The sequence below is a fragment of the Dendrobates tinctorius genome, unplaced genomic scaffold, assembly GCF_039654945.1.
Source record: "Dendrobates tinctorius isolate UK_male_01 unplaced genomic scaffold, ASM3965494v1 ptg000173l, whole genome shotgun sequence".
Classification (NCBI taxonomy): Eukaryota; Metazoa; Chordata; class Amphibia; order Anura; family Dendrobatidae; genus Dendrobates; species Dendrobates tinctorius.
In genome coordinates this window covers 2,336,718-2,362,135 of record NW_027361840.1, presented here as the reverse complement: position 1 = coordinate 2,362,135, position 25,418 = coordinate 2,336,718, and the positions used below count along the sequence as shown (strand labels likewise).

General features: G+C 45.0%; 1 protein-coding gene across 1 annotated transcript in view; it reads right to left on the bottom strand.

Moving 5' to 3' along the window:
* Positions 1 to 18,036, bottom strand: part of LOC141053928 (uncharacterized) — a 37,010-nt gene extending 18,974 nt beyond the window's left edge. The window contains exon 1 of the mRNA XM_073551098.1: positions 17,931 to 18,036. Coding sequence (XP_073407199.1) covers positions 17,931 to 18,036 — 106 coding nt within the window. The remainder of the gene's footprint in view (positions 1 to 17,930) is intronic.
* Positions 18,037 to 25,418: the final 7,382 nt, after the last annotated feature.

The window sequence follows — 25,418 nt, the reverse complement described above, 5'->3', positions numbered from 1 at the left end:
TATGTAGTATGTATGTGGTATGTATGTAGCATGTAGTATGTATGTAGCATGCATGTAGTATATATGTAGTATGTAGTATGTATGTAGTATGTATGTGGTATGTATGTAGCATGTAGTATGTATGTAGCATGCATGTAGCATGCATGTAGTATGTATGTAGCATGCATGTAGTATGTATGTAGCATGCATGTAGTATGTATGTAGTATGTATGTAGCATGCAGTATGTATGTAGTATGTATGTAGTATGTATGTAGTATATATGTAGTATGTATGTAGCATGTAGTATGTATGTAGCATGCATGTAGTATATATGTAGTATGTATGTAGCATGCATGTAGTATGTATGTAGTATGTATGTAGTATGTATGTAGCATGCAGTATGTATGTAGCATGTATGTAGTATGTATGTAGTATATATGTAGTATGTATGTAGCATGCATGTAGTATGTATGTAGCATGTAGTATGTATGTAGCATGCATGTAGTATGTATGTAGCATGTATGTAGTATGTATGTAGTATATATGTAGTATGTATGTAGCATGTAGTATGTATGTAGCATGCATGTAGTATGTATGTAGTATTTTTTTTTTTTTTTTTAACATTTAACACATTAGCCGGATGATGGGACTACTACTGTCCCATCATTGGCTAATGTGTCAATCACTGTCATGGTAGCAGGCATCGTCCGATGGGACTTGTAGTCCCATCGGACGATGCTTGCACAGACCCCCGGACATCAGCACAGCCCCCCGGCAGGCCGGCACAGCCCCCCGGCAGGCCGGTACAGACCCCCACAGGGTGCACAGACCACCGGCAGGCCGGCACAGCCCCCCGGCAGGCCGGTACAGACCCCGGGCAGTCCACACAGCCCCCCGGCAGGCCGGCACAGCCCCCCGGCAGGCCGGCAGAGACCCCCGGAAGGCCCGAAATGACGGCGCATCATGATGCGCACACACCGCGCATCATGATGACGTCAGGCCGTCAATCAACTGAACTTCCGATTCCGATGCCGAATTCCGATATTGAAAAAATATCGGAAGTCGGTATCGGAATTCCGATACAGCAAGTATCGGCCGATACCCGATACTTGCGGTATCGGAATGCTCAACACTAGTCATTAACAAAAGTTCATCTCTGTATTTTGTTATATATCCTTTGTTGGCAATGACAGAGGTCAGACGTTTTCTGTAAGTCTTCACACAGTTGGCGCACACTGTTGGTGGTATGTTGGCCCATTCCTTCATGTAGATCTCCTCTAGAGCAGTGATGTTTGGGCCTGTCGCTGGACAGCACGGACTTTCAAATCCCTCCAAAGGTTTTCTATGGGGTTGAGATCTGGAGACTGGCTAGGCCACTCCAGGAGCTTTGTTGCCCTGGCGGTGTGTATATACAGTATATACACACACATAAATGCATGACATTATTCACATGATGTGCTTTCTGCCTCCAGGGAACTGGATCCTTCACCCAGAGTTGGGTACAGAGGATCTAGACTTCGGGCCCCACCTACTGGAAAGACACTAGAATGGGGTATCCCATAGCAAATATAACATTTATTGAAGGACAGGAATCTACAGTACAAGTAAATTTCTGTAGATTATTGAATGGTTATTGCAAAAATCAAAATCAAGCATCCAGACTCACACAGTCAGATAAATATATTTGCTTTATACCCACAAACACACCAGATAATACCTGTACAGAGGCAGATAATTGTAATGATTTGTGAATTACTTTAAAGAAACCCCAGATTACAGACCAAAGATTACATGACATTGAAGGCGATGTATTAGGTACAGACCCTATGGCTATGTTCACATGTTGCGTCGTTTTTGCAGCATTTTTTTTCTGCACGCAAAACCTGTTCTCTTGGCATTAAAGAAGCAACTACAAAATAACAGATTTTGCTTCGTTTTTTTGACGCGTTTTTGCTGCGTTTGTCTACTGCGGTTTTGTCAGTGTTCATTTGTCTCTTGTGAATGCTGATAAAGTTTAGGGCAGAAAAAAATAACCTAATTCAACTTCAGCAGGCTTTGGCAGCAAAAACGCAGCAAAACCAGACACCTGCGTTATTTTTTTTAGGCGTTTTTGCAGCATTTTTGCACTACCCATTGCTTTCGAAGGGTGAAAACCGCTCCAAAAAAGCTGAAAGAATTGACATGCTGTATTTTGCAAAAATGCAGCTCTTTGACAAAATTCAGATTAAAAAAAAATAAGATGCTTGCATGAGATTTCTGAAATCTCATAGACTTTGCTGGTACTGTAAACGCGGCTGAAAATTTGCCTTAAAAAAAAGCTGAAAAAATGCAGCATGTGAACATAGCCTATCGGTCACTTCTCCATAAAAGTACAACAGCCCCAAGCCAATAAGATAAATAAGAAGCGAAAAATGGAAATCCCTGGTGGAGCAACTTTAGGATCCTTATGACCCACAGTTAGGTACACCTGATGTATGAAGACGAACTGGCCCTAGAAATTGGGTACGATGAAAAGAATTGGTGCTTAGATCAGATAAGATACACAGCTAAGAGCCTAAATAAAAACAGCTCTTACCGACCTACTGAGGGTAAAGGCAAAATCCCTGCTCTTTCCACCCATGAATAAACCAGACGTCCCACTCCAGGTGATCGCTTAGGCCTCTTTCACACATCAGTTTTTCGCCGTCAGGCGCGATCCGGCTATTTTTACGAAAAGCGGATCGCGCCGGATGGTCATGCGTTTCGTCCGGTTTTGGCCGGATCCGGCAATGTGTCGCAATCCAGCGTCTGGAAAAAACGGCAACTGTAACGTTTTTTGTCTCCGGCGAAAAAGCTGTACACGCTGGATCCGGCGCTTCCGGCTTTTTCACGCAATGAAAGTCTATGAGCGTCGCAATGTGCCGGATCCGGTTTTTTGGTCTGAGCATGCTCAGTAGCCCTGCCCACAGCAAACATATATAAAACCATGACTGTGGGACCCTCAGCCACAGCCAACATGCCACCCAAGAGAGGAGCCAGCCGCAGGAGATGGCAGGAGATAACTGCACCACCAGCACCACCACCCCAAATGGAGCGAAGGGACCATGGTGACCATGCGGAGGGGAGTCCACCAGCAGATGACAGACGGTAATTATCAAATCTCCCATTCCTCAAAACTAGGGCCATGGAATATCAATATATTCAGTGGCCCTTTGTTTCTCTTTATTCACCAGCAGAAGACGCCCTATTGATGCAGCAGCACCGGCAGCACCAGCAGCAACAGCAGCAGCAGCAGCAACAGCAGCAGCAGGAGTGGAGACTGGCCAGCAGGAGGACACCACATCTTCTTCTGGGAGCCCTCCCTCACATCGTCAGCGTTTGACGGTAAGTTTGTATTTCCAAAATCCATCATCTCTGTAATATATGTCTATTCATTGGCTTTTATTTCAAAACAGGAATCACAAGCTGAAGAGGAACTCCCAGATGAAGAAGGAAGGGGTGGACAGACACCTGGAGTGGGCTCACAATTGGTAAGTTTCCTGCATCAAATACAGAAACACAGCATCACACTACACACAACACATTGAAAACAATGTAGCGCAGATATCACACAGCAAACACATAAGCCTACATCCAAACATAATTTTTTTGCTTTTCTTTTCTAGTCTTCCCAATCTGGTGCTCGGCCAAGAGGTCCTCGCAGTGCCTCCAAGGGTCGTCGGCGACAGCGACGCGGCGGTCACCAGCGTGTAAGTATAATATTTTTGCTTTGTTTTTTTTGCACTTTTTATTTCATTTCTTTAAGTCTGGAGGCTAATTATGCTATTTTTCTTTTTTTCTTTAACAGCCTTCACAGCGTGCGCCCTACTCTGACGGTGAGGATGGAGGGATTGATGTGGACCACCTCATCGATCTTGTTAGAGAAAGAACCGCTTTGGAATATGGCTGACCGCCGGCATGCTGATCTAATTGTGACCCGACGGCTCTGGGAGGAAATCTGTTCGCTCCTTGTGGACCGCTGGGAGGACCTTGATGCTCGGGCCCAGATTCAAGAGCGTAAGTATATACAGTTTCAGCTGCTTGATGTCAAGCAGTGTTTCCCGAACTCCAGTCCTCGTGGTACCCACGGGTCATGTTTTCAGGCTTTCCTTTTGAGCAACACTATGGAAATCCTGAAAACATGACCCCTGGGGACCACGAGGACTGGAGTTTGGGAAACACTGATGTTGTATACTAACCACTTTGTGCTTTCTTGTTTCAGGGGAGAGAATTGTGAAGCGGTGGCGGTCTGTGAGGGATCGTTTCAAGAAGGAGTTCAATAAAGAGATGCGGGCCCCGAGTGGATCTGGTGGACGCAGGAGCAAGTACAGGTACGCCCGAGCCCTGTCGTTCCTCCAATGGTCACCAGAAGGTAAATATTACACACCCCATGTCAAAAAATAATTTTTACATGTCTAATTTTTTTCAGCCAGCGCCATGCCATGTCACTATATTAATTAAATTTTTTTCTCTTTATTCCACAGCACGGTGACCAGCACTCGGGAGCCTGCACGGTTGGACCCTTCTGCAGCGATCCCTGAGGAGACCGGCACAGAGGGACACTTCAAGCACCCCGGCACATCTGCACCTTCCCAACCTTCCCTCACATTCGATCCATCTCTCCCATCCACCAGCGCAGGAGCATCATGGCCACCTACATTACATGAAGCTGCTGGTGAGGAGAACGCTTTCCCTTTACCCCACCCTTCTGCCCCTGCCACCTCTAGTACACCTGCGGGTACTGGGCGGCAGCGGCAGAGGGGTCAGGAAAAGAGCTATGCCCCAGAGTTCTTGCATCTGAATGCATCTTTCCAGAACTGTCTCAAAGTCTTGTCAGAGCAAATCTCCGTAGACTTTCAACAGCTCAACTCCGGCATTCTGGAGTTGAAGACACTTCCGCAAACAATGCATTCAGAAGCAAGATCTTCTCCAAACCACACCTTTTTCAGGTCTGTTGTGGAGCGCATGACAATGCTATCTCCTACCCAGCAGATGCATGTAATGCATTCGTGCCACGGTGCTCTACAGCAGGTTACCTCCCAACCTCCACCTCCCACCACAGTAGTTCCTCGACCTGCACCCCCTCCAGCCACTGTCCCTCTTCCCCCTCCTATTCCTTACCAGCCACCTCCTCAGTACCAGACACCTACCCAGTACCAGCAACCTCCCCAGTACCAGCAACCTCCCCACTTCCAGCAACCTGCCCCTTACCAAGCTCCTTCCCCGTACCAAACTCCGTCCCCCTACCACTTCCCAACCACATCATCTGCTACTCCAGTCCCTGCCCAACCCATCACTCCACCACCCACCACCTGTTCTGCTACCCACATGTCCACCCATTCTCTTGCTTTTTCCACCCCTTCACCTCTAACTGTTCCTTCCCCACCACGATCCCAGTCCTTTCTACACACTCCCAGTGTCGAAGTGTCCCGCAGCCCCTCCAGCAGTATTTCCACCCCACACTACACTAACTTATAAATGTGTGTCTTCAAATAAAAATGAAAATTTTTTTGGGACATTTACAGTTTAATAAAAAACAAAAGTTTTCAATAAAAGTTAAATTATTGGTTTACACTGGTTGTCTGTGTTTTATTTCTGCGGCAAAATATGGTTTAAAAAAAGGTTAAGTACAGGGTAGACAAACTGTCAAAAGGTATACAAAACAAGGTACATAACAGTGGGTAAAAGGTAATTAAATTTTACCTTTTGCCCACAGTTGTGTTCCTGGTTGTGCTTTACACAAAGTATTTCACCTTTTACCAAAAGTTGGGTATCTTGTTGGCGATTTCCTAACAATGTACACAACTTTGGTTAAAAGGTGAAAGACTTTGCCTAACACACAACTGTGGGCAAAAGGTAAAAATAGTTAAACCACGACAAGATAGACAACAAGATAGCCAACTTTGTTTGGAAAAGGTATATACTGTTGGTACAGAAGGTACACAACTTTGGTTAAGGGCAGAAATTTATTAAACTCTATCATCCTGCCAGTCTATTCTGCCTTGGGGTGACAAAGTATTGTGCAAAATTGTCCCTCATTCGTGACACCGTCACAAAACTTCGATTGGTAATGTTGTGGTAATCTTGCAAGGTGCTTTCTTCCGAGTCCTCAATGGAAATGGGTTCCTTGCACATAACAAAATGTAGTACCACGCAAGCTTTGATCTCCTCGTCCACAGTTTCTGTCTTGAGGTTGATCGCAGTCAATAGGACCCGCCATTTGGCTGTCAGAATACCAAAGGAGCATTCCACCATTCTTCTTGCTCTTGTTAGGCGGTAATTAAAAATGCGTTTTGTTCTTGTCAATCCTCTGCTACAGTAGTGTTTCAAAAGGTGTTCTGACAGCTGGAAGGCTTCATCCCCTACACAGACAAATGGCATAGGGGGACCAGATGTTTGCGGCAGCGGTCTAGGTGGTGGGAACTGGAAGGTGTTTCCATATAGTTTACGCCCCATGGCAGACAGTTTGAAAACTTGAGAGTCATTGGAGCAGCCATAGGCCCCAATATCAACAGCAATAAATTTGTATTCGGCGTCAGCGATGGCCATGAGGACAATGGAAAAATATTTCTTGTAATTGAAATATTCCGATCCCGATCCGGCTGGCTTTACAATGCGGATATGTTTCCCGTCCACAGCGCCCAAGCAGTTCGGAAACTGACATATCTGTTGAAACTTTTCTGAAATTTCAATCCACCTCTCTGTTGTGGGCTCTGGTAAAAACTCTTCAGCTAAGGAGTCCCACAGTGCACGGCATGTGTGCTTCACTATTCCAGATATGGTGGAAATCCCGAGTCTGTACTGGAAATGCAGTGACGAAAGGGATTCTCCAGTTGCAAGAAATCTGTGGGGAATTAAAAAACAATAAATTAGTTAAAAATCACAGCATTGCATACCAAAACTCAGCTCTAACACTTGGAGATACAAACTACCACCAACAAGATTGCAGTGAAAGTGTGCTCTGATGCGAGCATATCCAATAAATGTGTCTTACCTTAGAGTCACCATCAGATGCTCTGCGGGTGAAACGGAGAAGCGGCAATAGGTGTCCGATTTTCTTATGAGGTGTGCAATGCGCTCCACCAAGTAATCAAAATTCTCCATTTTCATCCGAACATATCCCAAAAATTTCTCCGGGTTTCGTCTAAGGTCCATGCAGAGTGTAGAATAGACCCCACGCGTCATTCTCTTGGCTGTGATGGGGTGGATCCGCAAACGGCGTCGCTGATGCCTGATGCGCTGCTGTCTCGCTCTCTCCTTCTCCAGAACAATCACCCTCAAACGGTTCGCCTCCGCTGTAAAATCCAACAAATTCTTCAAAATATTTGCAATCACAACATCCATCTTCGCCAGTCACTTGCTCTTCTCTCCAGCCTGCAGTTTCTCCTCTACAACCTGTCAAAGATGGGCTGTAGGAACACGGTATATATAGATTTCAGCAGCCAATCCCGTTTCAAAACCCCCAAGGGGTGTTTTTAAAAAACGGATCCGGCGTAATCCGGTGGAAAACGGATGGAAAAACGGATGAAACGGATGAGACGGATCCGGTTTTTTGTCTGATGACCAAGACGGATCCGGCAGAAAACCGGATCCGTCACATCCGGTTTTACATAACATTTGCCAGTTCCGACGCACCGGCGCGATGCCGGATTGCGCCTGACGGCGAAAAACTGATGTGTGAAAGTAGCCTAATTTGGGCAGCTAGACTTGTTTGTGCTCCCAGCTACTGGACTTGACTATGACAAACTTCAAGGGGACTCATGAGCAGAAAGGATCGACATCTCCGTACATGAGAACCACACCAACATCTGGACAAACCAGACTACCGTGAGAGAAGACATATGGAGGTTATGTGGTCATGGTAAGATAAGGGCCCTGTGGGCGTGGCTGTGGAGTCAGTAAGCCAAACCTGTGACTCTGACTCCAACTCCGACTCCACGACTCCGACTCCCACATATATTGCTTATATTTAAGTGAAAAATTTATTGTAGTACAATGTGAACATCAGACATTAAATCATTTTTATGATACAATAATAAAGATATTTAGATAGAACATAATATTTTTTGGAATACAACTTTAGAACACAAAAAACTGTAATAAATTGTAAATATGTAATACACTATTTAATATCGATTACATATATATATACAGTATATATATAACACTATGTAATAAACTATAAGTGGCAAAAAGCAGTTTTCAACAAAAACATACTAAATAGCATTTGTGCAGTCTATGAATTTGTTCTAAGAAATAGAATTGCCTCCATCAGATCCTCCTTCATAGATGACCTCACATCTGACCTAATAATTTTAAGGCTAGAGAACAACCTCTCTACACTAACTTGGGTTGGAGGCAAAGACGTAACCACATGGGCAACATCTCTAACAATTTCCGGGTATAAAGGAATTGCCTCATGCACAGTCAGTTTTGATGAATGGTTGAATTTTTCTATTTCTTTGCGAGCAAGTGAAACATTTTGCTGAAATATGGTCAATCTGCTTGCTATAGGAGACGGAGTGAAATCTTTTTCCTTGCGGCAATGCTTTGCCTGCTCCATGTCATCCAAATACTTGTCAAAGTCAAATCTGATGAGGCTGAAGATATGGCAGCAGTAGCACTGTCAGGACCCGAGTCCTCTTGCGCCTGGCAGTCCTCCTGTAGGCCACTCTTCCTAACTGTTACCTCAGGCAGAGCTTCTTTTCCTTTAGTAAGCTGTTGATTATTAAGCAGTATACGATGACTTGGGTCCACATAAACAGCTGCCAGAAAATTTTTATTTTCCAATAGCTGTGTCTCTCTCCGTTTCATTGAAGCAGAAATGCCGTCTGCGATTAAACAGCAAAATAGCAAGTTCTTCCACTCCCTCATGAAAATGCCAAGAGTTAAATCCTCAGCTTGTAATTTTTTAGTCACGGTAAATGGGTAATTAAGCAATTCCTTCAATTCAGCCACCTGTGTCCATTGACCTTCATTTAGGGTTACCTGAGGGTTCGCCATATCTATAAGAAACGGTTTTAGTTCAAGCAATCGCTCAATCATTAAATAAGTGCTGCCCCACCGAGTGGCTTGATCAACAATTGCCCTTTTCCAGAACGTCTCTTCAAGATGGAATCAATTTTAGGGGTTCTGGCGGCAATAACCAATTTCCTCACTTTTCCAATCAGATTTCCAGCATGTCCCTCTTGCAGACTCTCTCTTATTGCCAGCTGCAGCATGTGCACAGCACAGTGCATGTGATGAATAGGAAAGTGTTTTGAAGCAGCTTCAACAAGATCATCAATTTCTACAGCATAATTTTGCTGTTCTTCTGTTGTAATATCTGTTTGTTCCTCAGTTACATGAACAGCACTGTGGCCTTCCATCTCAAACATACTGAATCCTAAATGTTCCTCTAGCTGTTGTTCATTATTCTCATTCATCAGTGTAATTGTACTTATGTTTGAAGCATTGTCCGTTACAATAGCAAGAACCTGTTCTTTTTTGAGTTTGTAATCTTGCAGAACTTTTTCCACTAAGGCCTGGAGAAACTGGCTGCTGTGATGAGCTTTAGTATCTGTTACTGCCAGCGTGTTGGTAACAATTTTTGTTGTCACAAACATATCGAATATTGATGGCAAAATAGTTCACTCTGTGACGTGTGCAGGCGTCCATTGTAAGAAACATGAAGCGTCTTTTGAGAGTCTTTTAAGATCTTCCTTTTGTTTAAGGGCTTCTTCAATCACTAATTTTCTAATACTTTCTCTTTCCAGAGAAACACCAAGTTTGCGGCCATTTCTCCATTAAGAGCTATAAAAGCTGGTCGTGCAAATAATGATAATGGTACACCGTCCTTCACAACAAGCTGGAGGAGCTGTCTGTTAGACACATCTGCTGTCATTGTTACAGTAACTTTGTCACTTACAAAATATCTTGTTAATGATGTTTTAGACGCTCTTTCCTCATCCTTTGCCTGGCAGGAAGTGTTAGTCTGTGTGCTACCCGGCTTTCATTCTTTTTGGTACAGATAAGATATGGATAGACAGATATGGACATATAGATAGAGCAGATTTCTAATCTGCTTTTGATATTGAAAATATTATCTATGAGCTCAAAAACCTTTCAGGTGATCGGGTGTTTTAAAATCTGATCTGCTTTTGCAGCTGAAAAATGTATCCACAAAAAACGCAGCAAAAATGCTGTGTGTGAATCTAGCCTTAGATCAGGAATAGAACAGCCATTTATAGGACATTTCATAACTTTCCCAAATTCCTATGAAAAAATATTCAGCACATCCTGCATTGAACTACTGTACCCAATTTATTATATATTTTAGGAGTCGGAGTCTGTACATTTTATACTGAGTCCAACTCCGACTCCGACTCCACCAAAATGAGCACCGACTCCGACTCCGACTCCACGACTCCGACTCCACAGCCCTGCGTAACACTGAAGGGGAGTGTGCCTTAATCCAACTAATAAAGCCCTGACACCTGCCGTCTACATGGAAAAGGTTGGAGAAAGCCCGAATACATGCCAGCGCAAGAAGGGAGTCTCCGAAACGATCCTTTGACTCTAGCATCTATGTGTATGAGACAGGAGTCCCCCGAGGAGTTCCCAATGAATTTCAATCCAGTAATCAAATAACAACTGGGTGGGAGTCTACAATTCAGTGGGTGACCATAAATGAGAATGCTGATTGGATAAACTACAGGGTGGGTCATTTATATGGATACACCTAAATAAAATGGTAATGGTTGGTGATATCAACTTTCTGTTTGTGGCACATTAGTATATGGGAGGGGGAAAACTTTTCAAGATGGGTGGTGACCATGGTGGCCATTTTGAAGTCGGCCATTTTGGATACAACTTTATAAATGGCCCACCCAGGTCTATCCATAAAAATGGCCCACCCAGTACACCTACTATGAGCAGCAGAGATCTGTTCATTACAGCCGAGATGCTATTAAAGAGAAAGCTGAACAACTGGAGCCCACCACTCTGATGGCATGGCAGAATAGGATGGCTCTATATATGTCGCTAGTAGACATGGAAGGTGTCTGTTACATGGTTGTTTTATTTTGGCATTTTTATTCCCAATAATACAGCGCCAAATGGAAGTATAACCAAGGCCTTGGAGGCATAGACAGCACTTTCTGAAGAATTGGCTGACAATTCTGGCTGTAATGGGTGGCATGACACTGATTAAGGAATGTGCCACTGACTGTAGCGCCCCGCTATCTCATACTCTGGGTTAAGAGTTAAGTGATGTCTGACCCTCTTATCAAACTGCTGCGTCCAAGTGTGGCACAGGAAGGTGCTCTTAGTTCAGGGCTTAGTACTCACCTTCCATCCCCTGCCGAAGCAATACCAGGCCGGTGGTCTACAAGGCGTTCTCGTCCTCTTGTTCGTCTCAGCCCCTTCCCCTCTGCTTCTCTTACACGAATGCAGTGCAGACAATGGGGCTCTGCCCCCCAATCCTCTGTCCATCATTCCTCCACCCATACCTCTTACTCCTCTGGGTGTCGGGTGCTTACACGCACGCTGTGAAGATGAGGTAGCTCCGACAACTTCCTCCACACCCACACTCTCTGCTCCTCTGTCTGCTGGGCGACTACATGCGTGCCAAACAGGCAGTGTTGCTCCGCCCCCTTTCCTGTTATGATTGAGTCACCGAGGAGCAAAAAACAAAACACAAGCTCAGCCCAGAAAATCAGAGAGGTTGGAAGCTAGCGGATTGCAGACCCCTAATCCTATAATACAACTAGCAGTAGCCATGGAGTGTTCCTACGGTGATCCTAGACACCTCGTCACAGCCGGAGATCTAAATAAGCCTAAAGAGAGAAAAGGGAAAAACTGACTGCCCCAGAGCAGACCCCAAAGCAATAGGCAGCCCCCAACATATAATGACGGTGAAACGAGATGAAAACACTAACACAGATAGAAAGATAGGTTGAGCAAATGATGGGGCCCAAGCTAACTAAAAAGGACAGGACAGAAAAGCTGCTGTCTGCAAGCCGAGAAAACCCTGCTAAAAATATTACCAACACAACTGATAAGCAAAAAGGACCCTGAAGTCACTAGACTTCAAACCCTATGTCAGCACTCAGAATATTCTGAAAGCAGAGCAAAAGAGAACACTGATCAAGGAATAAGAATCCAGCACACCTCCGGCCGGTGATGGCTGAACTCAAAAAACAAGGTAAACAAAACCAAAACTAATAAGTTCAATAGCAGAGCAAAAACTTATCTTTGGGAAGCAGGAATCAGACTGGACTCCAAGAATCCAGCAGAGAAATCACCAGCCACTCAGAAGGGCGTCGGCTGCCTTATATCCAGTCTGATATTCCTGTTACCCAGTCACAATCAACCTGATCAGGTGTTTGTTTTCTTTCATCCAAATCAGCCTCACTACCTTCCTTCACCAGAAGAGGGAGATCCTCGGACACAAAAGGTGAATGAACAGATGAGCTCACACCACTTTCCCCCATCCAGTCCCCACATGTTGGCATCCACTGTCCTCAGTGTGTGCGGCACCATTAAAGAGACGCCATCAATAACCCTACAGCAGACATTATATATTACTCCTCAACCCCCATATGGTGAGCAGATGGTTTCCAGAGGCAATACTTCTACCTCTGCAAAGGAGCCTCCTGAACCACTGCAAATAAATCCCCAGTTACCAACAAGTGGTGTAATTCCTCCTGCTGGTGTTGTACCCAGCACTGCTGAATTTAATAAAGAGGATACTGAGGTCCCTGTAGCTCCTACTTTGCCCCATGTGGCCTCTGCTGTTTTGGCCACAGCCATGTCACATGGAGCTGAATCAAATAGGGGTTGAAGGCGTGTATCCAGCTCATTCTCGTCTGGGTCCTCATACCGACGCAGCAAGCGTTCCAAGCATGTGCGTCAGATGTCCAGATCTCACAGGAGGGGCTCCTGGTCTTGGTCCTCAAGATGGTGCTCTCCCTTATCATCGGAATCTTCGAGGACATCTGCAAGTCCCGCTCCCCGGTCTTGTTCTCGTAGGGAGAGACATGAGCCGAGGGCTACATCCAGGGCTTCCTGCCTGGCCGATCTGGGAGCATCATCTAGTGATCATCCATTAGCAGGAGGCTGCATTCCCAGATGGGACCCTGAACTAAGGTGACCTCACCGCTAGCACCGTGAGAAAAAGTCTCACTGTGCAGCAATGAGCTCAGTGAGTTCATCGCAGTTCACAGTGAGAAATTTCAGTGAGGTCACTGCATATCAGCCCGGCTGGGATCGCAGCCTCAGTGAACTACGGTAACCTCCATGACATCACCACTAGTCACTGGTAATGTGCTCGCAACAGCTCATTCCTCAGTGGTTTTATGCTTGGGCAGCCGCATCTTGGCATTGTCCAGGTAGAAAACTATTTATCGCACACATGGATTACAGCATGGGACAGAACGTTGGACTGGTGTAGGATATGGTTGTTTTTTACTTTTGTTTTTTTTACAGGAAACCATGGCTTCAATGAAATGGGTGTTAGGTGAGTATTTTTGTTGTTTATTATTTTCTGTTCTTTTACAGGAGGTGATGATTTCAATGGAATGGGCGTTAGGCGAGTATAACTGTGTTTGATATTTTTAATTAAAAAAGTAAAAAAGTGTGCTCTTTTCAAATAGAGGACATTATTCTTTCTGTGTGTTCATTTACAATATCACTATAGGATTAGTAATGGATAGGTGTCTTATAGACACCTCTCAATTACTAACCCGTCGGATTGATGTCACCTGAGAATATAAAGATGACATCAACCCCACAATTATGAACCCCACTTGCCACCGCTACAGGGCAAGTGGGAAAAGCTGAGCAAAGCCCCAGAATTGGTGCATCAAATAGATTAGCCTTTTCTGGTGCGGCTGCAGGTTGCTATTTTTATGCTAAGGGGGGCAATATTCATGGCACCTTACCAGCCTGAGAATACCAGCCCCCAGCTATCTTCTTAAACTTGGCTGGTTTTCAAAGATAAATTTTAAATTATTTATTTAAATAATAATTTTAAAAAAATGGCGTGAGACCCCTCTATTCTTGATAACCAACCTTGATAAAGCTGACAGCTGAGGGTATCAGCCCACAGCTGTCAGTATTGCCTGTCTGGTTATCAAAAATACAGCGGAACCCATGCCATTATTTAATTTGTTTTATTCATAGCGGAGGCACCAGCTGATGAACTCTCCAATCAGCTGCGCCTACTCACTGTTATCAGCAACTGCAGATGTAGACTGATGGGAGTACTAGTCCCATCAGCCGACGTCTGTGACAGGAGGTAAAATGTTTACCTCTGGTCGCAGCTGCGGTCTCACACTGTCATATGACAGTGTGGGAACCGCAGCTCTCTGACTGGTGGTATTAATCTTACCTCTGATCAGAGGCAGTGTTTGCCGCGCAGTCATGCTCATGACATTGTGGCAAACATATGGTGTTTGGGCCCGTCATTCACGTGAATGGGGTCCGGGTACTGTTCTGGTACCTGAACAAAACTTTTTTAACTGTTTGGCCAATCTTGTCGGACCCAAAAAACAGGGGTTCACCCATCACTGCTTGTGTTGTCTCCTTGCTAGCAAGCCAACAAACAACCTTGCGCTTAAATCAGTTGATGATTTGGGTCCTGACTTGATTGAACAAGTCTCACGATTCGACTGGCGACTGACCTGGGACCAGGGGCACCTTTCCTGGCCCTAACACTAAGGGGCATCCTAGCTCACCCTATTGCCCAGGATACTTCAGATGGCAAAGATGCCGGGGCCTCCTCCCTTGCCTTATCTCCTAGATCAGCCCTTAGTCTGTCCATTTCCCCCGCACAGGAAGAAGGGCGCTACTGTTCACCGCAGTACACCAACCCGACAGACAGGGTAACAAGACAAGGGTAAACTGAAAACTCCACACACACAAAATATACACTCACATATAACAGAGGTATTCACCAGGGTGTGTAGGGAGGGGGAAGAAAGCAAAACAGGGAAGGATAAGGAATTACCAAGTGTACAAACAAGACAACAGTCGCTTATAAACTCGTCCAGCACTACTTCTCAAACCTAACTTCTCCCAATCCAATGTCATGCAGTAATTGCTAACTCTGATGAGGATTTGGTAATTGAGCCCAGATTTTATAGGGAGAAGGAGTGGCTAACCGAGCACAGCTGAATGCCGGAGTTTCCAACATGGCTGATTAACCCATGTTCTGCTGGAAGAAATAAACATGTTTAATACACTGGAGAAGTGCTCCTTCTCAGCTTAGTAGGAGCCACCAGACGTCTTCTGGCTCTGCTCCGTTGTGGTAAGCCCTTGACAACAAGTTTCCGTAACACTCAGCACAAGAATATTTTTATATATTCTGTTCTTGGGAAAACCCCTTTAACCGTGAGGTTAAAGATATCAGAATCTTCTAACCATCTAGTGTGTACGAGGGGCGATCCAAAAGTAATGAAATCGGTTATTTCTATTGCACACAGAAATTAAAATAAAATGTTTTCTTCTCTCTTGGGTACCCACTAGTCCAGGAAAAAAAAAATCACTTAAATAGGCCACGATTCCCGGGAGCTACATTCATTTGAATATGAACTGCCAAGGAGTGAACATCAAAATGGAAAAAAATGAGCTCAGAGCTGTCATCAAATACCTCTGCTTGAAAAAAATGTCTACCAAAGACCTACACAGCGACTTGGTGGAAACATTGGGGGACTCTTCTCCATATTCCACAGTTACACGCTGGGCCAAGGAATTTAAGCTGGGAAGAACATCGACGGAAGATGAACATCGCGAAGGACGCCCATCCACGTCCCTCAATGAAGAAAACGTGAAAAAAGTTGAAGAAGTTGTGTTGGCAGATCGAAGAGTGACTATCAGGCATGTAGCTGAGGTCACAGGGATCTCATATGGCAGTATTCAAAGAATCCTTGAAAAAGAATTGCATATGAGAAAGGTCTCCGCGCATTGGGTGCCATAAATGTTAACCGACGAGCAAAAGAAGAAACGAGTTGACATTTCAATAGCAAATCTTGAAAAGTTCCAAGCAGACAAGGAGAATTTTTTGTCACGTTTTTTGACCATGGATGAGACCTGGATCCACCACTTTGATCCCGAAACTAAACAACAATCGATGACATGGAAACGAGCCGACAAAACGACGCCGAAGAAATTCAAAGTGTCAAGCTCAGCATGGAAGGTTATGGCGTCCGTTTTTTTGGATACTGAAGGAATAATTAAGGTGGACTATTTGGAGAAGGGAGCCACTATTATGGGCTCCTACTACGCAGAACAAATAAGAAGATTGCGGGAGGCTATCAAGGAGAAAAGGCGCAGCAAACTGCGGGCTGGAGTGCTGTTTCACCAAGATAACGCACCGGCTCACAAAGCTGCAGTTGCCATGGCTACCATTCAAGAAGCGGGCTTTGAACTGGTGGAACACCCCCCCTATTCATCAGATCTAGCCCCCAGTGACTTCTTTCTCTTTCCTCGGCTCAAGGAACACCTCCGGAGCAAGAAATTTGCCGACAATAGCGACGTGATAACCGCTGTTGGGGAGTTTTTTGAGGGTCAAGATCAAGAATTTTTTTCAAAGGGAATTCTAAGTTTAGAAAAGAGATGGACTAAATGTATAGACTTGTTAGGAGACTATGAAAAACAAAAACAAAACACAAAACAAATATCCTGGAATAAAAAAAGTAAAAAAATATATTGCAAAAATTGCATGAAGGTAGTAATAATAGTAATAATAAGGGTATTTAGTTAACATAATTTTGATCAAAATAATGTAGAAGCCATCCCGCCACGTCACGGCAACCCTTGTGGGACAGTCCTAACTCTTGTATTTAAAACCTTTCCACTTGTCAAGTGACGTAAATGTGAACAAGGACAGAGGGACTGAGCCACCAGTAATAGTATAGGCCAGACAGGATGGATTTTCCAACTCAGAAACAGGGCGGTCACACCCTTATATGCACAGAATGCACAATGAAACAATTGAGAAACTGGGCCTGAGCAGAAAAAGTAAATTAATGTGCATGCAAAATGTAATTGCATATGAACACATGACCTTTACACAGAGAAAAACAAAAACAAAACACAAAACAAATATCCTGGAATAAAAAAAGTAAAAAAATATATTGCAAAAATTGCATGAAGGTAGTAATAATAGTAATAATAAGGGTATTTAGTTAACATAATTTTGATCAAAATAATGTAGAAGCCATCCCGCCACGTCACGGCAACCCTTGTGGGACAGTCCTAACTCTTGTATTTAAAACCATTAGGAGACTATGTAGAAAAATAAAACATTTTTTTGACTATATTCATTGTGTTTGTTATTGATTATCATTACTTTTGGATCGCCCCTCGTATGTGGTAATCTTCAATCTCTCCCTAAAGTCTGGATTCAAACGTCTGACGCTTTTGTTTTCTTGGATATTAAATCACTGGCAGAGAAGTCTCAGAGCAGATTTCTTCTCTCCCCATATAAAGAAGAGATAAACCTATGGCCGAATGTTAACTTCTATGAAGTAATCGGAAGAGACAGCTGTGAGCAGACTCCGGTATAGCTGTGTCTACACGAACATCACTACATACAGTATGTGTCTAATAACAGCTAATGGCTCCATAGTCCCAAAATTGGACACATCCTCATCGTCATCAGTAGTGACAGTAGATGATAGAGATATCGGCTCCGGTCACGCTCCTCACCACCATGTTCTCGCTGTATCTTACACCCATATTATAGCTGCACTGCGGTGTTATCATAGAGCACTATCACATTATCACCAGATATCACCTGTATTTATCTGAATGGGGAAATCTACGGCTGAAGAAACGGAGAAAACACAAAACATAAAACCTCCAGCTCAGAACTGTCCGGTTTGGAGATTGAGGAGAACGTGACTCTTCTCTGCTTTATTTAGTGATGGCTCCTCACCGGGGTGGTTACCTGTGGGACCGTCCTCTGTGCACCGCTCATCACCCCACACATCACACTCTTCTTTCTCCATTACGGCTGCAGAACTAAGATTCATCAGATCTTCACCAGATTTCATAACTGTGAAAGAAATAATAGAAAAGTTATAGATGGAAAGAAAAGTCAACATAACTGGAGAAAAAAGACAATGGACCGCACATCTAAAACTAATACAGGTGCTTCTCATAAAACTAGAATATCATCAATATGTTAATTTATTTCATTTCTTCAATACAAAAAGTGACTCTCCTATATTCTATAGAGTCATTACACACAGTGTGATCTATCTCACGGGTTTATTTCTGGTAATGTTGATGATTATGGCTTACAGCCAATGAGAACCCAAAAGTCATTATCTCAGGAAATATTGTGGTATTTCCTGAAGAAGGAGTCATATGGACTCCGAAACGCGTTGAATAAACCACTATTTTCTTCTTCACTACTTCTGGTTTTGAATTTGCTGGCAGTGCGGATTACAATCCACAAATCTTCCTATATAACAATTCTGTTATGGTCATAGGCCGACCCGTGGAACTGCAGCAGCCGGCATTATACGCTTGTGAATACACTGACATCAGGTGAGCAGCTCTTTGTAGGTATGTTTTTCTTTTAAATTGTGAGATAAGACACTATCTGCGCTTTTTTCCTATAAGTTTTATTACTAAAAATGTGGTGGAGTGGACCGCTGCTGGAGTCATTGCTTCAAGAGCCGCCACACACAGACGTGTCCAGGACATGGGCTACAAGTGTCACATTCCTTGTGTCAGCCACTCATGACCAATAGGCAACGCCAGAAGCGTCTTACTTGGGCCAAGGAGAAGAACTGGACTGTTGTCAGTGGTAACGGAGTCTGGAGGAAGAGTGGAGAGGCCACAATCCAAGCTGCTGGAGGTCTAGTGTGAAGTGTCCACCATCAGTGAGGGTTTGGGGGCCATGTCATCTGCTGGTGTAGGTCCACTGTGTTTTATCAAGACCAAAGTCAGTGCAGCCGTCTACCAGGACATTTTAGAGCACTTCATGCTTCCCTCTGCCGACAAGCTTTATGGAGATAGAAATGCCATTCTCCAGCAGGACTTGGCACCTGTCCACACTGCCAAAAGTACCAATATCTGGTGTACATGTGGCGCCCCTGAGGCTCAGTCACCACAGAGGTACTGCACCTCCTCCTGAGGTGCGGTGCCCCACCATCCAGGTAAGGTGGAGACTCCCAACCACGCTCCAACACCTGCACCCCACAACACAAAGTAGTGTAGCAAAGCACCTTCAGCGGCTCCCTGCTTGGAGTATAGCAAAGCACCCATTGGTGGCTCCCTGCTTGGAACATGAAACGTGCTTGGAGGTGGGTGGAGTTAGTTTATATTACAAAGAGCGGGAAGAGTTTAGGAATCAGTCAGTCATTCAGTCAGCCATGCAGTCGGTCATGGAGTGATTCAGTGATTGGGATGCAGAAGGACAGAGAGTGAGACAGAGAAGATCCCCGGGAGAGGGATGGATGAAGGAAGTGCTGCAGCAGGCCACAGTGACCTGGGTCTGCTGGCACAAGAAAGAGACATAGAAAGGAAACCTGATTTTTCCATAGAAAGAAAGGATTAGTACGGAATGTGAGGAGTAAAAGAGAACAGAGGACGTGGGTTAGAGGAGAACCCTTCCTAGAAGTTCTAAGCGCAAGGCCCGGGCCCGGTCCCCGAGGTTGTGTGGATACTAATGATCCTGCAGCAGACACCGGAGGAGTAGAAGTTAACAATACTTTATTCCCACATCAGACTTGGGGGCATAACAGCATCAGAGAAGTGAGCCGGGGCTAGGAAGCAAGGAGTCCCCGAAGCAGGCTACAGCTGTCTGCCGTACAAGGAAAGTTCATAATAACATTGAACACTAGGAACTCCAGTGTAACTCAGTACTAGGAGTACTTCATTTATAGGCGCTATAAGAGAAGACGTTCAGAAAGGCACATGTTGGTGGAGTGTTGGAAGGGAGCATTCCATCCGGCCTGGAGGTTGACTGAGTCCCTGACCCGGAGGATACAGCACGGAGGCAGGCACCTGTTTGCACAACAGACTGTGAGTAAAGCTTTGGAACTACATGCTCTGGTGTCCTCCACTTATTCCTGCACCAACACACCCGGCACTGTTACATCTTGGTGCCCGACATTGCCTCACCTACGCCTTCCCTTTGTCTCTACATCTACACTGCCCTGGGACTACAGCTTCACCTGTGGGGAGCTATAACATCTTTGCTGCGCCACACCATCAGTCCCAGAGGATCTGCATGCAGCGTCGGCTTAACATCTCCCTTGCCGAACACCACAGGTGGCGTCACAAACTATTTATTTAATCAACTACATTCCCCCATTCAATCTCCCTTTTACTTGGGCGCTCAGGGACACGGACCAGGTCACCGCTGCTGTGACATTCCCATCTGAGAGACCGGCCCGGTACCGAGTACTCCACAGCCCTGGGAGGGCGACCCAAACTTGGCGTCACGAACAGGATGACTAGACCCGATGCCATCGGGTTCTGTGTGCCTAAGACTCAAAGTTTTTGAAAATGTGCAGAAGACCCAATTTAATAGACTGTAGAATGAACGCTAAAAATGGCCGCTAGTGGGGTAAAGAAGGGCGTGACAACATGGGTGGTCCTAAGAAAAGACCGCGAACTGTCCTGGGCCTCCCCTGTCTGAACTTCTATGCGACAGCAACATGGCCCACCCCCCGAGGGGTTCGTATACTGGCCTGGTATGGAGGAGTTGGAAGAAGACGCCACCCCCAGAAGGAGGAGCGGAGGCCAGTGGCGGGAAAAGAGCTTAGGCAGGAAGAAGAACGCCAGAACGCCATCTTGGAAGGAGAAGGGAGGAGGCCTGCGGAGCGCGCAGAGGTTGAGTTGAACCTCCCCGGCGCCATGGCTGAAGGCTCCAACCCCGTCTCTGGGATGAACCGCCAACAGCTGGAGGACGAGATAGCACAGCTGACGTGCTGCCTGCGACTGAGGCAGGAAGCGTTATGGACATTGAACCTGCAGCGTGCCCAGAAGGGGCCTACACCTGCGGTACCCGCAACACCGTTACCTGTCACCCCTGCATCGGATCTCCCCAGGAAGACCCTGTAGCACCTGAGATGGCTGCAATGACCCCGGCAGGGTCTGTGGGCATCTCCCCGCCGCTCCATGCTGCCAAGGGAGCCGAAGCAGAGGAAGAGGAGCTCCTGCCTGGACCTGACGCGGCTGCGCAGGTCCCACCGGAGACCCCCGCAGACCGGGAGCCGCCAGTTCCACCGCCGTCTCCGGTATCTACCCGGGCAGCCATTACCATCGCCGCTGCCACCGGGAACCACACCGTGCCTGTACCGGACCCGAGACAACACCACCGGGAGGTGCCAGGTATAGATCCGGGCCCTCCTAACGGGCTACCCCCTGAATTTACATTGTCAGAGGCTGGCCTGCGGGAGCTTGAAATGGGGATGTTGGACGAGCTGTCTGGGGGCACTAGACTGTCGGAAATGGGGAGGTGGAAGAGGTCCTTGCTGAGAAGGGTCCGGCTGGACCAGGCGTGCACGATTCGACACCTTCAGGGCTTGGAAGAGTCTAGGCCGCTTGGGGATATCGAAATCCCTTGGCCACAAAGCCCCTGTGTAGCTGCCTACCAACGCCAACAGGCCGCGGTGTCCCTAGATGTCAGGCCACGCACCAGAGCAGCAGTACCACCTGCAAATGAGGAACAGTATCCATTAGTACCAGCTGCTACTCCTACTGAACTCCTGGTAGCAGAGACGCCACCAGCAACCAGGGGAAGAGTCTTGAGGAGATCATTTGCATATTCCCAGTGCCTTCTGGGATAAGTGAAGAGTCTCCGCGAGCTCAACGATCACTGGGTTTTGGCGGTTGCAGCTCAAAAGAGTAAATCGGAAAACCAGGGGAAGAGTCTTGAGGAGATCATTTGCATATTCCCAGTGCCTTCTGGGATAAGTGAAGAGTCTCCGCGAGCTCAACGATCACTGGGTTTTGGCGGTTGCAGCTGAAAAGAGGAAATCGGAAAAATTTGGCTCATCTTTCATCGTTTTTAAGAAATCTCAAGATGGAAGAGGCCAGGAGCCATTTGGTGAGCTGCATTTCTTGCTACATGTTCACAGATTTACCAGTGGAAAAGCCAAACTTCACATGCCACAAATGCAAGCTTGTGTCCCTGTTGGAGAAAAAGTTGCAAAATCTCGAAGAGAGGTTAGCTACGTTGAAGATCATTAAGGAAGGTGAAGAGTTCTTGGACAGAGCAGAATTATCTCTTCATGTTACAGAAAGAGAAGAAATTCGAAGTGCACCTGAAGAAACAGAGGAATGGAGACATGTGACCCAGAGAAGCAGGAGGATCAGGAGGCAGTCAGCACCCATACTGCTCAGAAACCAGTACCAGGCTCTCACGCAGGAAAACGATGAAGAAATACATCAGGATAAGACTTTGCCAACAAACAGCAACCTTGTACGCCCTCAGAGTCCTCCTGGATGGAGAAAGAAAAATGTTGTGAAGAAGAAACGGAGAGTGGTGGTCATGGGGGATTCCCTGCTGAGAGGAACAGAGGCCGCTATCTGCAGACCGGATATAACTACAAGAGAAATGTGCTGTCTTCCAGGTGCAAAAATTAAAGATGTGTCTGACAGGATATCAGGACTCTTCAGACCTACAGATGACTACCCATTCCTGCTACTACATGTGGGGACAAATGACACCGCAAGAAACGACCTGGAAATCATCTGCAGAGACTTTGAAGACTTAGGCAAGAAAGTGAAAGAACTGGGAGCGCAGGTGGTCTTCTCTTCCATCCTCCCAGTGGATGGCCATGGAACAAGGAGGTGGAATAAGATTCTGCAGGTGAACAACTGGCTACGTCGATGGTGCCGTCAGCAACGATTTGGATTTCTGGATCACGGAGTGAACTACTTATACGATGGACTACTTGCTAGAGATGGGGTGCACCTTACGAAGACTGGAAAGCATGTATTTGGAAGTCGCCTTGCTACACTTGTAAGGAGAGCTTTAAACTAGAACAACATGGGAAGGGAAGCAAAAGACCAGAAAAAGCCATACACCTGACAAATGCTATTGAGAACTCTGCTATTAGAAGTGGAAAGGAAGAACAAAGACGAAAGAATCTAATTAATAAAAATATTGGAGAAAGAGAAACCAATCACAAACTAAAATGTTTCTATACTAATGCACAAAGCATGGGCAACAAACAAGGAGAATTGGAACTACTAACACAGGAACAGAAATATGATGTAATTGGAATCACTGAAACTTGGTGGGACGATACACATGATTGGAATACAAGACTAGAAGGATACAACTTATTTGCAAGAAACAGACTTGATAAACGAGGAGGGGGTGTCGCATTGTATGTTCGAAACGCGTATATCTGCACAGAGATTGAAGCTTCAGAGACTGGGAGTTCTGTGGAAACTGTTTGGGTAAGAATACAAGGACAGAACAATGGAAAGGACACCATTGTAGGCATTTACTACAGGCCGCCTGTGCAAGCCGAATATATAGATGAACTCTTTATGCATCAGATGGCCAAGTTCTCCAAAAAATATGACATAGTTGTCATGGGAGATTTCAACTATCCAGACATTTGTTGGGAATCTCTCTCAGGCAAAACTAACAGGTCAAGGAAATTCTTATCCTCTCTTGCTGACAACTTTATCTTCCAAAAGGTAAGGGAGAAAACAAGGGGAACTGCTACCTTGGATCTAATCCTTATAAACAGGGAGGAAATGGTTGAGGAGGTAAAAGTGGCTGGGACCCTAGGAGGTAGCGACCATGCTATTTTAGAATTTTGGATTACTAGAGGTGGAAGACCTGTGAAGACTCAGACGTCAAGGTTAGATTTCAGAAAGGCAGATTTTAAGGGATTCAGAAAGAGAATTGGAGGGATCCAATGGCTGGATATCCTTAAAGACAAAAATGTCCAGGAAGGATGGGAAATCTTGAAAAATGAAATTCTCAAAGCACAGTTGTTAACAATTCCGAAAAGAGGGAAGAATAGGAAGCATTTAAGGAAACCAGGATGGATGAACACAGAACTTAAGCACATGCTAAAAAGGAAGAAAAAAATGTTTATAAAATGGAAAGAGGGAGGCATATCTAAAGAAGAATATAATGCTGTCTGCAGAACCTGCAGGGCACAAATCAGATTATCTAAAGCTGAAAATGAACTGAGGCTTGCAAGAGATGTCAAAAGCAATAATAAAGGATTTTGGGGATATGTCAAAAGTAAAAGAAAAGTCAAAGATGCTATAGGATTTTTACAGGATGAAAATGATGAAATGGTAAGACAGGATGTTGAGAAGGCTGAACTTTTAAATTCCTATTTTGCATCTGTTTTCTCTCAGAAAGGAAATGCAACATCAACTGTTATTCACTGTCCTATTAAGGGAATAGAAGAATCCAGGATATCTATAAACAGAAAGATAGTGAGGAAACACTTAGCTAACCTAAATGAATTCAAGTCTCCAGGTCCAGATGAATTACACCCCAGAGTACTGAAGGAGATAGCAGAAGAAATTTTTGAACCCCTCTCCATAATCTTTGAAAATTCTTGGAGAACAGGAGAAGTGCCAGAAGACTGGAGAAGAGCAAATGTTGTTCCTATCTTCAAAAAGGGGAAGAAGGTGGACCCAGGCAACTATAGGCCGGTGAGTCTGACTTCTATACCAGGAAAGATCTTTGAACAAATTATTAAACAACATGTATGTCAATACCTGGATAAGAATGAAGTGATTAAACAGAGTCAGCATGGGTTTCTAACTAATAAGTCATGTCAGACTAACTTAATTTCCTTCTATGACGGTATCACTGATTGGGTGGATCAAGGAAATGCTGTAGATATAGTATATCTTGACTTCAGCAAAGCATTTGACAAAGTCTCTCATACAATCCTTATTGAAAAAATGACTAAGTATGGAATGGACAAGGCAACTGTTAGGTGGATTCATAACTGGCTTAGTGATCGGACCCAAAGAGTGGTCGTAAATGGCTGCACATCCAGTTGGAAGAATGTCTCAAGTGGGGTACCACAGGGCTCTGTCCTGGGCCCTGTATTGTTCAACATCTTTATCAACGATTTAGATGAAGGAATTGAGGGTAAACTGATTAAATTTGCTGATGACACAAAGCTAGGAGGGATAGCTAATACTAGAGAAGAGAGAGAGAGGATTCAAAAAGATTTAAATAAACTGGAGAAGTGGGCAGCAACTAACAGAATGGTTTTTAACAGGGAGAAATGCAAAGTACTACATCTGGGCAATAAAAATGAAAAAAGCATATATAGAATGGGAGGAATAGGGCTAAGTGACAGCACATGTGAAAAAGACTTGGGTATACTAATAGATCACAGACTGAATATGAGTCAACAGTGTGATGCAGCAGCAAAAAAGGCAAATGCAATTCTAGGATGTATTAACAGAAGCATACAGT